This window comes from Oryctolagus cuniculus, chromosome 10, assembly GCF_051225735.1.
Source record: "Oryctolagus cuniculus isolate XC-2025 breed Fujian yellow rabbit chromosome 10, ASM5122573v1, whole genome shotgun sequence".
Taxonomy (NCBI): domain Eukaryota; kingdom Metazoa; phylum Chordata; class Mammalia; order Lagomorpha; family Leporidae; genus Oryctolagus; species Oryctolagus cuniculus.
The window spans coordinates 92882077-92897048 of record NC_142876.1 but is presented as its reverse complement, the minus strand read 5'-3'; the positions used below and the strand labels follow the sequence as shown (position 1 = coordinate 92897048).

Genomic DNA, 14972 nt, shown 5'->3' with positions numbered 1-14972 from the left:
TCATGGAATGCTAATCTTCACAGAAGAGCATCTCTACGAGGTTGGCCTGGCGACACTCCGCGTCCACCAGTTTTTTAGGTGTTCCGTATTTCAGGAGCGTGGGCACCGAAGTCACGTTCAGTTTTTTCCTGAAGTCGTTATTTGGATCTCTCCAGTAAGGCTTGTCTCCTACTTGGCAGTAGATGAACACACATTCTTGGCTGGCACGCTTCAGGCCCTCACGAATGACAGGCTCAGCCTGCGTGCAGAGGGGACACCAGCTGTTCCCTTCCGCGTCCTTAGAACCCACAAACAAGGCGAAAATGCGCTTGCCCTCGTGCTGCTCCACAGCCTGGTTGAACTCCTCGAAGCCACACACGCACACCTCCTGGTAGGCAGCCATCAGGACCTTAAGAGGGAGGCCCCCAGGCTGCAGGTCCTGGAATCCTTGGGGGGCTCTCCTCGGGTGGTTAGGCCTGGGTGTCGGTTCCTGAGAATGAAAACAATAGCTTTCACTGACTTAGTAATCACCTACTGTATGCCAAACATTGTGCTAAGTGCTCCATTAAAGCTCATTTCCCACAGGAACCTGCTCAGGTGTTAACCCCAGTTTTCACAGATGGCTGAACTGCAGCAGAGATGGGCCAAAGAGCTGGGGTTTGGATTTAGGAACCGGAGACTCCACTTTCCCCATTGCTTCCGCCTGCAGAAGTTGGTGTCCTGCCTGGGAGGAGGTTCGGATAACCTGGGTTTAGAGAGGGCCTTGGGGGAGGTGCCCAGCACCTGACCATGACCATGGGGGCAGCCTCCAGATGTTCCCTAGTCTCAGTTTGGCCCTTGGGGTCTGATGGGACCAGTGGCTACACAGTCCTCATCCATGCGCTGTGGTGTGGGAGAGGCGAGGGGTCAGGTGCGGATTCAGCGTGGCTGAAAACCTAGCACACCCACTCCCCACCGTGCAGCTCAGCCTCCCTTTCCATCATGCCCGGATGCCATCACACCTTCGAGACCACCTGGTGCACTGGAGCCCCGCTGCAAATCCAGTCTCCTCTGGATTTTCATTTAGGCCCTGCCCTGAGACTGCTCTACCCTTTATGAAAGGATGACCGGCTTAGGTGGGGGCAGTTTTCTCTTGAGCTTGCCTGCACTGTCGTCTGAGAGTGTACCATCGTTTTGCCTTTCATTAAATCCTGCTCTTCTGTTCACTTCTACCCCAGCCTCCTGGTTGTATTCTTGCAACTGTAATAAAGGCATCTTCCCTTTCTTTTCCATATTTTAACAGAAGCCGACTCTCAATATTGTGAATTACCTGTAACTACTCTTGTGAATAATTGTTTGAGCAAGAATGCCAGGAGCCTATAAAATGACTGCAGTAGCAGACCTTACACTCAGGTAAGCTCCATGTGGCGTGGAGGGAGAGTGCAGGGGACGGCTAGCTCTGTAGCACAGTGGCTTAACCCGCTGCCTGTGACACTGGCACCACATCTGGGCACCAATTCAAGTCCCGGCTGCTCCACTTGTGATCAGCTCCCTGCTAATGTACCTGGGAAAGCAGTGGAAGATGGCGTGAGGACTTGGACCCCTGCACCCACATGGGAGACCCAGATGGGCTCCTGGCTCATGCTTCTGCCTGGCCCAGCCCTGGCTGTTGTGGTCATCTAGGGAGTGAACCAGTGGATAGAAGATTCTGTGTGTGTGTGTGTGTGTGTGTGTCTATCTTTCTGCAACTCTGCCTTTGAAATAAATCTTTAAAAAAGAAAGAACGAAAGAAACCTCCACCTTGACAATTTTCCAGAAGATCTGCCTAATTATCAATTGACTGGACTCATTTTTTTAAAAGATTTATTTATTTATTTGAAAGACAGGGTTACAGAGAGGCAGAGAGAGAGAGAGAGAGAGAGAGAGAGAGAGAAAATCTTCCATCTGCTGGTTCACTCTCCAAATGGCCAAAACAGTCAGGGCTGGGCCAGGCCAAAGCCAGGAGATTCTTCCAGATCTCCCACATGGGTGTAGGGGACCAAGCTCTTGGGCCGTCTGCTCCTGCTTTCCCAGGCACATCAGCAGGGAGCTGGATCAGAAGTGGAGTGGCCAGGACTCAAACTGGCACCCATTTTGGGATGCCAGCGCTACCTGCAGAGGTTTAACCTTCTGTGTCACAACACCGGCCCATGCACTCATTTTTCCTAACCTTCCCCTGCAGCTACCCCTTTCCCTTTAAAATCCTTTTTGTTGGCTTGTTAAGCAGAAAGAATACATGCTGGATTCAGAGATCTCTTTCCCTAAGACCTCTGGCTCCGTGAAATAAACCTTTGCTTTTCCCCGGCACCTCTAGTGAATCGGCTGTCCCCGCAGTGAGCAGCAGGGCTTACTGATCTGGTGACATTCTTACAGGGCATGTAGGGAAGGTACAGGGAATATAACATCCTTACCCGGAAACAAGAACCTGGACTGGTCTAGCTGGGGTGGCGGGGGGTGTTTCTCTGGGTCCAGTCAGGGCTCCTGATCCCAACAATTTAGGGATCCCTGTCCCCACACATCCCCTGTGTGGGCCAGAGCTACAGGCTGCAACCTGCGAGACAGGGCGTTGTGGCTGTGATGAGAAATCTGGGCTTCGTGTCGGGACGCTGAGGAGCACTGCAGCGGGAGTCTCTAGTGGGAATCAGCCTGGCTGCTGAGTGAGAACGGGAGGGGCGCAAGCAGAGGCAGAGCAAGGAGGCCTCAGGGAGTCGGCACAAGAGAGCTGTGCCAGGAGGCAGCTTCTGGTTGGAGACCGGGGACCGATTTGGGATCTACTCAGGGCTGGAATCCATAGGGTTGCTGTGAGGACAGAAGCAGTGATGAGGAAGGACAGATATTTTGTTGTTGGATTGGGGGGAGAGGGGGCAGGGGAGGAGCCTGAGCTGGTGTAGGTGTGTGGGGGGGACAGTAGGTTCATTCTCAGGAGGCTGAGTTCAGAGGCTGGCTGTATGGAGGAGCCTGGAGCCCACGGCAAGGCTAGCCAGGCCAGAGACAGAAATTTGTGAACAGCTGCATCTGCACCGATAGTCTTCTACTCTGAGTCACTGTCTCATCATCTGAAAAATGGAGAGATGGTCTCTAAAGAACACCTTCCACGTGTCCGTCGCCTGCTGCTCGCCTTCAGTCCCTGCCCAGGTGACCACAGCGTCCCTGAGAAGCGTGTGACTTTGAGATGTCATTCCTGGGGCTCGCTGGCTCCTGCTCAGAATGAGAATGTGAGCGCTTCTCGCTGTCGCCCCCACCATGCAGCACTGACAGAGTTCAGCGTCAGAATCACAAAGTAAAAGGTGACATCAAGGCGGGGGCCAGTGACTAAGAGAAGCCTACCGTGCAAATGAGGGACTGTACGAGCAGTCCCTGCTTCTGCAGAGACCCAAAAAAGCCAGGACCACTGAGTCTGTCCAGCGAGTCTGGTCAGCCCTGTCGGGAAGGCCACGTGACTCCCAGGTCTCACAAGAGAATTTGCTTTTGAAATAATGGCTGTGGACCCCTTAGATTAGGCAATATTCGTGTGCTTCTCTTTTAACCTGGGCGCAGTTTTCTATTTGAGTCAAGGACACCAAAGATAAAAGTGGTGCTTTTTAAATCCATAATCTTTCCACTAGCAGTCTACACCTGCATGCTCGCTAGATGTTCCTGAAAGTGACAGGAGTATGTAAAGGGGCCAACCAGTCCTAGACAAATCAAATCTCTGCAGAGCCATGGGCACATTGATCTGCAAGTTACCTGGGTTCTTTGTCAGTCGCCAGAAAATCCTTTATCCAAGCTTGCTGGCCGCTTCAGATTTGACCACCATCTTGTTTGTCATTGCAAGCAGAGTTTGCCAAGGAAGGCATCTCCTCCTTCCTCCATGCACCCCTTCTAGATAAAATGTAAATACAGTTCAATGCACATCCCCCCCCCCCCGCCAGGTGTCAGTCATTCCCCACACAACACCCCATGGGTAACCACAGGCCCCCCAGCTCCAACACCGTATTTTAATTTGCCTGTTTCATTTTATTTAAAGAGATTTATTTATTTGAAAGGTAGAGTTACAGAGAGAAATGGAGAGAGCGCTCTTTCATCCATTGGTTCGCACCCCCAAATGGCCACAACAGCTGCAACAGGGCCGGGCTTAAGCCAGAAACTCTATCCGGATCTCCCAGGTGGATGGCAGGGGCCCAAGTATTTGGTCCATCTTCTGCTGCTTTCCCAAGGGGGTTAGCAGGGAGTTGGATCAGAAGTGGAGCAGCCAGGACTCAGGGCACCACTCTGATGTGGGATGCCAGCACCACAGGCTGTGGCTTAACCTGCTGCACCAGAGTGCCAGTCCCTTGCCTGTTTTAGAATTTGAAATAAATGGAATTATAAAATGTGTACTCTTTGGTGTCTTGCCATCTTTAGTTCCGCAAAATGATTTTGAGATTCATCTGATATTGTTAGATGTATCTGTAGTTTACTGCGCTCTTCTTCTCGTAACTTCTTTTGAAGGAGTTTGTTTAGGGGCAGGTGTCGGGCACAGTGGTTAAGACACCACTTGGGACACCCAGGTCTCCTTTCTTTCTGGGTTTGAGTCCCTGCTCCGCTTCTGCTTCCAACTTACTGCTAACACACAAGGGAGAACTGGATTGAGTTCCTGGTTTCAGCCTGGTCCAGCCCCAGGTGTTATGGCCTTTGAGAGAGTGAACTAGCAGTCAGAAATCTCTCTCTCTACCTTTCAAACAAGCAAGCAAGCAAACATAAAATATAAGAAAAGAGGTTAATTTGGCTCACAGTTTCAGGGGCTGAAAATCCAAGATTAGGTGGCTCTATCCCTTTGGCCTCCAGTGAGGGCCCCCGCTGGCTGCATCACAATGTGGCAGGTGACATCACTGCAGGAGCCTTGGGAAGGGGAGACATCACGCAGCTGGAGACAGGAAGCCAGCAAATGGGTGGGGCTAGCCTTGCTCTTGCTGTAGCAACCACTTTCACTGCAGTAAAGTGGGGTCCCACAAGAATTACCTGAATTCCTTCCAGGGGTGACGCCCCCAGTGACTTAATTACCTCTGTCAGCCACGCCTCTTAAAGGCAGCACCACCTCTTAGCTCCACACTGGAGACCAAGCTTCCAGCACACGAATCTGGGGGGCACTCACTCAAGCCACATCCAAACTATGGCAGGGAGCATAGGACTTGACTAGTAGAGATGAAGGATGCTTCCTTTTACAACTGTGGAATAGGATATTTTTTAAATAATCAGAATGCATTTCTTGTTATTTATTTTTTAAAAAAAGATTTATTTTTTGAAAGAGTTACACAGAGAGAGGAGAGGCAGAGAGGGAGAGAGAGAGAGGTCTTCCATCTGCTGGTTCCCTCCCCAGTTGGCCGCAACGCAACGGCCAGAGCTACAGCCTTCTGAAGCCAGGAGCCAGGAATCAGGAGCGTCTTCCAGGTCTCCCACATGGGCTCAGGGGCCCAAAGACTTGGGCCATCTTCTACTACTTTCCCCGGCCACATCATCAGAGAGCTGGATTGGAAGTGAAGCAGCTAGAACTTGAACCAGTGCCCACATGGGATGCCGGCACTGCAGGCGGTGGCTTTACCCGCTATGCCACAGCGTCAGCCCCTTGTAATTAATTATTAACATCCACAAGGCATAAAATTACAACACAAATGATATACTGGGACAGTCTTTGCCACATATATGGCAATGCATTTATATAATGTAAATGGTGTATAAAGAGTTCCTAAAAAGTGATGAGAAAACATGAAAATCCCAATGGAAAACAGACACCTCACAGAGTAGTAGAAATTAGGAAACAGGAAACATGTCTGACTTCACTGATACCCAAAGGAACAGAAATAAAGCATCAATCAGACTCCAGTTCTTGGCCCCTCAAATTGTCAGAGATTTAACTAAGTGATCATATTCAGTACTGGGAAAGGCTCAAGGGAGTGGATGTGCACACACAACTAGTGTCAGTTGTTGCCTTGTTTTGGAAGACAATTTGTCGGTAGATATCAAGGCTATTCAAATAAATATATTCATATTTTTAAAATTATTTATTTGAAAGAGTGAGAGAGAAGAGAGTGAGAGACAAAAATTTTTCATCCACTGGTTCACTCTCCCAAGTGGCCTTAGCAGCTGGGATTGGGCCAGGCTGAAGGCAAGAGCCTGGAACTCCATCTGGCTGCTCTGCTTCTCTTCCAGCTTCCTGATAATGCCTCTTGGGAGGCATCAGATAATGGCTCAAGTACTCGGACCCCTGCCACCCATGTGCGAGATCTGGACTGTTTTGACCTCCCAGCTTTGGTCTGGCCCAGCCCTGGTTGTTGTGGGCTTTTGGAGAGAAAATAAGCAGATAAAGATCTCACTCTGTGTATCTCTGTCTCTCTCTGCCTTTCAAATAAAGTAAAAATAAAAAATTTTAAAAACAAGTAATGCTAAATTATCCTGAAATAAATTAGCTTATTTAAAAATATTTATTTATGTATTTGAAAGACAGAGCTAGAGAGAAGCAGAGGCAGAAGGAGAAAAGAGAGGTCTTTTATCCGCTGATTCACTCCCTAAATGGCTGCAACCTCCAGAGTTGTGCCGATCTGAAGCCAGGAGCCAGGAGCATTTTCCGGGTCTCCCACACAAGTTCAGGGGCCCAAAGGCTTGGCCATCTGCTGTTGCTTTTCCCAGGCCATAGCAGAGAGCTGGATTAGCAGTGGAGCAGCTGGGACTAAAATCAGTGCCCATATGGGATGCCAACACTGCAGACAGTGGTTTACCCGTTACTCCACAGCACCGGCCCCACAAATTAATTTAAAATATAATCCTGATTTTATTTGTATAGAGAAATGTCTGAAATTTTGTTTGCATAGGGAAATATCTGAAAAGAGTAAGTTAGTAGCATAGCACAAAGTTTAAAAATAAAAAGGAGGGGGAGTTGCTGACATTGTGATGTAGTGGGTATCCCCACCACCTGCAACATCAGCATCCCAGCTGCTCCACTTCTGATCTAGCTCCCTGCTAATGGCCTGAGAAAAACAGTATAAGATTGCCCAAATATCTGTGCCTCTGCTATCCACGTGGGAGACCTGGAGGAGGCTTCTGATTCCTGGCTTCCCCTTGGCCCAGCCCTGGCTATAGTGGCTATCTGGGGAGTGAACCCCAGCAGATGGAAGATCTCTCTCTGTTTCTCCCTCTCTCTCTGTAACTCTGACTCTCAAAGAAATACATCTTTTAAAAATAATAAAAGATAAAAGGGAAGATTTATTACAAATCACATTTAAGAACAAAATGTTTTTTATAATTTTTGTGTTTCTTTTCTTTTTTTCAATGTATTCATATGCAGTTATGTTTTATATTTTATTTTTAATTTTAAAGTGGTTTTGAATGGGATTTCATCCCATTGCAGGAAAACAATTCAGATACTACAGAAAGGTATAAAGTAAACACCTGTATTGGGATTCTCCAGAGAAACAGATCCAGTAGGAAACACTACTGATATAGACCTATGAGAAGGAATTGTTTGTTTTTATAAAATATTTATTTATTTGTTTGTTTGTTTGTTTGAAAGGCAGAGAGAGAGAGAGAGATCTTCCATTTATTGGTTCACTCCCCAAGTGGCCCCAACAGCCATGGCTGAGCCAGGCCAAAGCCAGGAGCCCACGTGGGTGACAGGGGTCCAAGCATGTGGGCCAGCCTCCTCTGCCTTTCCAGGTGTGGCAACAAGAAACTGGATTGAAAGTGGAGTGGCTGGGACTGGAATTCACCTCCCATGTGGGATGCTGGCATTGCAAGCAGCAGCTTAATGCCCTGCACCACAATACTGGCCTGCAAACTTCCTTAAAAAAAAAAAAAAAAGATTTATTTATTTGAATGTCAGAGTTACACACAGAGAGAAAAAGAGGCAGAGAGAGAGAGAGAGAGGTCTTCTATTCACTGATTCTCTCCCCAATTGGCCGCCACAGCCAGAACTGCACTGATCTGGAGCCAGGAGCTTCTTTTGGGTCTCCCACATGGGTACAGGGGCCCAAGGACCTGGGCCATCTTCTACTGCTTTCCCAGGCTATAGCAATGAGCTGGATTGGAAGTGGAGCAGCCGATACTTGAACTAGCTCCCATATGGGATGTCGGCACTGCAGGCGGAGGCTTTACCCACTATGCTACAGTGCCAGCCCCCAAACTTATTTTTTAATTCCACTTTTTTCACACACTTCTAAGTACCATTATATTTGTTCTCAGCAACATCTGGCCATTTTTATCTTTCAAGGAACTGATACACTTATCTAAATTGATAACTGTGTGTCCAGTGGTTTATTGGTAATATTCACGTATGGACTTTTTAAAGTCTTGGGAGTGAGGCAGTCGTTTAACCTAGTGGTGAAGACACCAGTTAGGATGCCACGTCCCACGTGAGAGTGCCTGTGTTCAATATCTGGCTGTCATTCTGACTCCAGCTTTCTGCTAATGTACACCCTTGGACACAGCAGTGTTGGCTCAAGTGCCTGGACCCCTGCCACCCACAAGGGAAACCCGAATGGAATTCCTGGCTCCTGGTCTTGGGCCAGCCCTGGCTGTTGCAGGTGTTTGAGGAGTGAGATAGCAGATGGAAGATCTCAATCTCTCTCTCTCTCTCTTTCTCCTCTCTCTCTCTCTTATTTATCTCCTCTTTCTCTTTCTGTCTTTTGAATAAAAAAAAATTAAATCCTGAAAGAAAAAAAAGTCTTGGGGGAAATCTGTAGTGATAAACCCTCTTTAATTCCTGAATTTAACATCCTGTGTCTTCCTTCTATATTTCTTAGTCTGGCCACAGAGTGTTGATTTTTTTTTTTTTTTTTTTTTTTAATTTTAGCAGGTAATCCAGAAGGCAAGGGGTCCAGATCTCTAGTTTCACTCTTTCTTCTGCTCCAGTATTGACAGTATTTGCAGTGCTATCTGGATTAGTCCCACGTGTGCGCCCCCCAGTGGTGAGTCCCTCATCTCACTTAGTGTGCTATTCCGTTTGCTGCAAGTATGTGTAGTTTCAAGGTGAGCCCAGGAGTTCATACACAATTTTCTGGGATGTTTCTCTCTCTCTCTCTCTCTCTCTCTCTCTCTCTCTCTCTCTCTCTCTTTTTGACAGGCAGAGTGGACAGTGAGAGAGAGAAACAGAGAGAAAGGTCTTCCTTTGCCGTTGGTTCACCCTCCAATGGCCGCTGCGGCCGGTGCACTGTGCTGATCCGATGGCAGGAGCCAGGAACTTATCCTGGTCTCCCATGGGGTGCAGGGCCCAAGCACTTGGGCCATCCTCCACTGCACTCCCTGGCCACAGCAGAGAGCTGGCCTGGAAGAGGGGCAACCGGGACAGAATCCGGGGCCCCGACCGGGACTAGAACCTGGTGTGCCGGTGCCGCAAGGCGGAGGATTAGCCTAGTGAGCTGCGGCGCCGGCCAAGGGATGTCTTTCTCAATCTCTCTCATTTTCATGATCTTCCCAGTACTTTCTTATCACCCTGGTTGCTGCTCAGATCTTTTCATAATAAGTACAGCAACTGACTAAGGACTCTGAAAAGCAGAGGCTAGCAGGGTGACTAGAATAAAGACCAGACTTCAAAGTCCCACAATAGGAGTGGAGAGTTATATTTTTTCAAAGATTTATTTATTTCTATGAAAGGCAGAGTGCAGGAGATGGAGGGAGAGAGAGAGCAGTCTTCTGTCTGTTGGTTCAGTCTCCAAATGGCCACAACAGCCAGGGCCAGGCTGGTGTCAGGAACTCTGGAACTCCATCCAGGTCTCAGACATGGATGGCCCAGGCCTAAGTACATGAGCCTCATCTGCTGCAGTCCCAGATGCTTCAACGGGGAGCTGGATCATAAGCAGAGCAGCCAGGACTCCAACCAGCACTTCAGTATGGTATCCCAGAGTTACAAGCTTAAGCTGCTGCGCCAAAACATTTATTGTTCTTGTCTCCCTTTAGTATTGCCCAGCCTGCATGCAGAGAGCTGCTCAAGGAGCTGGCACTGTGGCAGAGTGGTTTAAGCCAAGGCCTGCAGAGCCAGCATCTCGTAAGGCTACCGGTTTAGGTCCAGGCTGCTCCACTTCCAATTCAACTCTCTGCTACTGTGCCTGGGAAAACAGCGGAAGATGGCCCAAGTCCCTGGGCCCTTGCACCCACATGGGAGACCTGGACAACGCTCCTGGCTCCTGACTTCTGCCTGTCCCAGGCCTGGTCATTGCTACCATTTGGGGAGTAAACCAGGGGATGGAAGACTTCTTTCTGTCTCTCTTTCTCTCTCTTTCTAACTCTGCCTTTCAAATAAAGAAGTAAATCTGTTTAAAAACATAAAAGTTGCTCAAGACTTAGAAGCACGTGTCAGATCCAGAGAGAAGGAGCTTGCTTGCTTTCTTTCCCATCTGAGCCGTGTGTGTGTGTGTGGAGAGATGGAAGAGGGCGGTATCCCACTTTGGTGTTTGGTTTGCTGCTCTAGCCTGCAGACCATATGTCGGCATTGGTGGCAGCAGCAGGTGGGCATGCACTTAGAACTGAGGAAGGATACTCGTCTCTCACCAGAGCAGCTGTAGTGCCAAGAGCTGGAGGGGATCCCCATTGCTTTTTCCTCTCCCTGCGCTCCCGTGGTCCCAGCTGCAGAGACAGCAGGGGGATGTGCCCACCAGAGGAGGGAAATGAAAGCTGCCTGGGGGCTGAATTGTGTCTCCACCCAAACCCCTATGTCGGGATGATAACAAATGCAATTCGGTTGTTATCACCAAAGTCATATACAGTGACAGATCAGAGGGATGTGTTTATCTTTTCTGGAATCGGAGACTCATGCTTTGGCTCGGATATTAGTTTTGAAGACAGACACACATATTGCTGTGTGCTTTATTTTCTCATTAAAAATGTATCATGGAGGACTTGGCCTATCAGTGCTAGCAGGTCTTCCTCATTTCCTTCTCCTCCAGAACTGTCCAGCCCCACTGCACCAGCAGCCGCCTTCTTCTTCTTCTTTTTTTTAAGTTTTATTTTATTTACTTGAAAGGAAAAGCCAGAGAGAGAGAGAGAGACAGAGAGAGACAGAGAGAGCACTTTTATCCTCTGGGTCATTCCTCAAGTGGCCCCAACAGCCCAGGCTGGGCCAGGCTGAAGTCAGGAGCCTGGAATTCCATCTGATTCTCCTACACAGGTGCAGGGGCCCAAGCACTTGGGCCATCTTCTGCTGCTTTCCCAGGCCATTAGCAGGGAGATGGATGGGAAGGGGAGCAGCCGGGTTTGAACTGGTACTCCTGATATGGGATGCTGGTGGAGATTTAACCTACTGGGGCACAATGCTTAACCCACTGGCCACAATGCAGTTGCTTTTTAACGACCTCCTTTCATTGGTGACCAGGGTGGCAGTAACAGAGCCAGGATAGCTGAAAAAAAAGGACCCTAAAGGGGCAGGTGATTGCTCAGATCTTTCCCTTCAAGACTGGAGTAGATTCCTAGGTTTGTGGGCAGTTGGTAGGAAGAACTGAAGTCCCGGAGTCGCTTTGGATGCAGCTAACAGAAAAGGTGACGATGACTGAACCGATTTACTTAGAAAAATATGAGGGGCTGGCATTGTCCTAGAACAGGTTAGGCTGCTGCTTATGAGGCCAACGTCCCCTATCAGAATTCTGGTTCCAGTCCTCGGCTACTGCACGTCAGATCCAACTTCCCGCTAATACTCCTGGGAAGACAGTGGAAAATGGCCCAAGTACTTGGGCCCCTGCCACCCACATGGGGGGTTTTGGATGGAGTTTCTGGCTCCAGGCTTCAGCATGGCCCAGGCTTGACTGTTATGTGCATTTGGGGAGTGAGCAAGAAGATAAGATTCCCTCTCTCTCTCTCTCTCTCCCTCTCCCTCCCTTTCTTTTTCTTTCTCTCTCTTCCTCTCCCTCCCTTTCTTTCTCTCTGTAGCTCTGCCTTTCACATATATAAATAATCATAAAAAATGAAAGAGAGAGATGAGACTTATTGCCTCTGAATGGGTAAAAGGTTAGTCTGGCCAAATATAATCAATATATGATAAACACCAAGTAGCTACATATACTAACTAGGTCTCTAAATAGATTTGTATCTCATAATATGCACACTGTATTGCAGGGATGTTCTTTTGTGTGCTTATGTATGTTTGCAGGGTTTGAATGTGCTCCCAATGCAACAGTTGTTACGAAGCAAGGCTGCTTTTTGTGTTCTCTGTCTTCTGTATGCACTTGCTTCCCCTCACCAGAAAAGCAGCAAATGCTGATGCCATGTTTTTGGACCAAAATAAACCTCTATGCTGTATAAATACCTAGTCTCAAGTATCCTGTCAGAGTGACAGACGATGGACAAAGACTCATGTGTCCTTTATATACAGTCAGCTCTCCACAACCATGGGTTCTGCACCCACAGTTTCAGTGCAATAGGCACGAAACAATTTTCTTGGAGCAGCCTCGGGAGAGTTAGCTGTCATGGCTGCCTAGGCCTCCTCCTTGCCTGCTTGTGTACCTCTCTGTTGTCTGGAGACCCTGCCACTTTTCTGCAGGGGAGACCAGCCCTCCTGCTCTGGGCCTGCCTGGGTCCTTAACAGAAGTTGAAAGAGATGTGAACAAATGGCAGGATGACTGGATTGGGAAAAGACTAGATGCCAGTATGCCCTGGGGGATCACCTGGCAGTCTGAATGGCTGAACTTTCTGGAGTTCTGTCTGCTTCCTGTGCTGGGTACCCCCGCGTCTGAGCAGTCAGGAAATCAGAGGTGATGGAGTTGACTGAAGGACCAAAAAGCTCATGAAAGGAACTCTGAGCGTGACCGTAGTTAGCACTGCTCAGGCAGGCACTCTGTGGGGACCAGGCAGAGTATTTTACACACACATCTTTTCGTTTCATTGATTCCCCTCATCTGGTGTAGTGGGTTAAGTCACCACCAGACAATGTTGGCCTTCCTTATAGAGTGCCAATTCGTGTCCTGGCTGCTCTGCGTCTGATCCAGCTCCCTGTTAATGCACCTGGGAAGGCAGCATTAACCTTGGGCTTCTGCATCCACATAGGAAACCTGGAATGAAGTTCCAGGCTCAGTGTCTTGGACCAGCCCTGGCTGTTTGGGCCATTTGGAGTGAACCAGCAGATGGAAGATGTTTCTCTTTCTTTCTCTCTCTCTCTCTTTCACTCACTCACTCTGCCTGTCAAATAAACCTTAATCCTCCCTCACAATACCTCTTACACATAACTATTGTTACGACTAATAGAATTATTTGCATCAATGATATATACACAGTACACAGTGGAAAGAGTATAAAGGCTTTACAATGGGGCTGGCATTGTGGTGCAGTAGGTAAAGGCCTGCCCCCGCAATGCAGGCATCCCCTGTGAGGTCCCAGCTAATGTACCTGGGAACGTAATGGAAGATGGCCCAAGTACTTGGAACCCTGTCTCCCATTTGGGAGACCCGCATAGAGTTGTTTTTTTTTTTTTTGACAGGCAGAGTGGACAGTGAGAGAGAGAGACAGAGAGAAAGGTCTTCCTTTGCCGTTGGTTCACCCTCCAATGGCCGCCGCGGCTGGCGCGCTGCGGCCGGCGCACCGCGCTGATCCGATGGCAGGAGCCAGGAGCCAGGTGCTTCTCCTGGTCTCCCATGGGGTGCAGGGCCCAAGCACTTGGGCCATCCTCCACTGCACTCCCTGGCCACAGCAGAGAGCTGGCCTGGAAGAGGGGCAACCGGGACAGAATCCGGCGCCCCGACCGGGACTAGAACCCGGTGTGCCGGCGCCGCTAGGCGGAGGATTAGCCTAGTGAGCCGCGGCGCCGGCCTTTTTTTTTTTTTAAAAGATTCACTTATTTGAAGGAAAGAAGAGAAAGAGAGAGAGCGCGTACGCAAGCAAGCGAGCTTCCATTTGCTGGTTCACTCCCCAAATGGCTGAAACAGTCCAGAGCTCCATTTGAGTCTCCCACATGGGTGGAAGGACCATCCTCCACTGCTTTCCCAGGCACATTAGGGGAGAACTGGGTCGAAAGTGGAGCCACTGGGACTTGAACAGGCACTCTGTTATGGGATGCTGTGTCACACGCCAGTCCCCCAAAAGTAATTTATATATTTATAGAGCACTGGCACTCTGATGGCAAGTCAGGTGTAGAATATCCCACTTGTGTCAGTGCTCAAGAAGTTTTGGGCTTTACATCATTTTGCGTTTCAGATTGACAAACTGGGGTGTTCAACTTGTAGTTTGTTGCTCAGGTTCACCCCTAGAGGGCGCCCTCTTCGCTAGACTGGCAGCCTCGTGGGAGCCGCTATCAGGGCCACTATTGTGACTTTCCAAAAGCGTGAACACGTTATGTCCTCTGGCGTTAGCCACTTTTTTTTTTCTTTGTGGGCTGCAGAGCTCAGATGTAATGTCCACAGTTTGGCTTTGCAGCAGCAAAGGCTGAAATTGGGAAGGGTTGCTCAGGAAGCTTCCCCCACACATGACGCTGGGAACTTTCAGTGAATGAACAAAAGAGACACTGTTCGCTTAATACATTAGGACTGATTGATATCATTGAGCTTGGACGATGACTTGCTGAGTTAACCATATTGTCAGCCTTCTTTGTGTAGTTATGTTTAGGAAGACAAGATTTCACCATGTTATCTCTGGATCTGTATAAAAACAGATTATGTTAAATAGTGAGTATGTTCCTTTATAAATGTTAAAACTTTAATTTTTTTGAGAAACACATATATGTGAGTGTATTTATATATGTATGTATATACACGGGGTGGGAGAAAGAGGGAGAAGCCTCCTATTCACTGGTTCGGTTCCCAGATGCCCAAAGCAGCTGGAGCTGACTAGGCCAAAGCTCAGGGACTCAGTCCAAGGCTCTCATCTGGGTGGCAGGAACTCTATCACTTGACCCACCACTGACTCCCAGGCTGTGCCTTAGCAGAAGCTGGAGTCAGGAACTAAGCCAGGAATCAAACCCAGGCATTTCAATATGGGATGAGGGCATCTTAACCACTACCCCACCAGCCCTTTAAAATATTTAAATCGACACACGAGCGGTTTAAATT

General features: G+C 48.6%; 2 protein-coding genes across 4 annotated transcripts in view; one reads left to right on the top strand and one right to left on the bottom strand.

The window, feature by feature from the left end:
- Positions 1–10: 10 nt before the first annotated feature.
- LOC100356809 (thioredoxin domain-containing protein 17) lies at positions 11–532 on the bottom strand. Its single transcript, XM_051851526.3, has one exon. It carries the CDS (start codon positions 380–382, stop codon positions 11–13), a length of 372 nt encoding a protein of 123 aa, XP_051707486.3. The 5' UTR covers positions 383–532.
- The window catches only part of KCTD6 (potassium channel tetramerization domain containing 6), a 44408-nt gene continuing 29456 nt past the window's right edge, over positions 21–14972 (top strand). The window contains exons 1-3 of one of the 3 annotated variants that reach the window (XM_089306024.1): positions 21–154; positions 1262–1371; positions 8801–8915. The gene's annotated coding sequence lies outside the window, so the exon portion shown is untranslated. Of the gene's footprint in view, positions 155–228; positions 371–1261; positions 1372–8800; positions 8916–14972 lie in introns of those variants that run through there. The other 2 variants (XM_089306023.1, XM_017343905.4) reach the window with 2 other exon arrangements.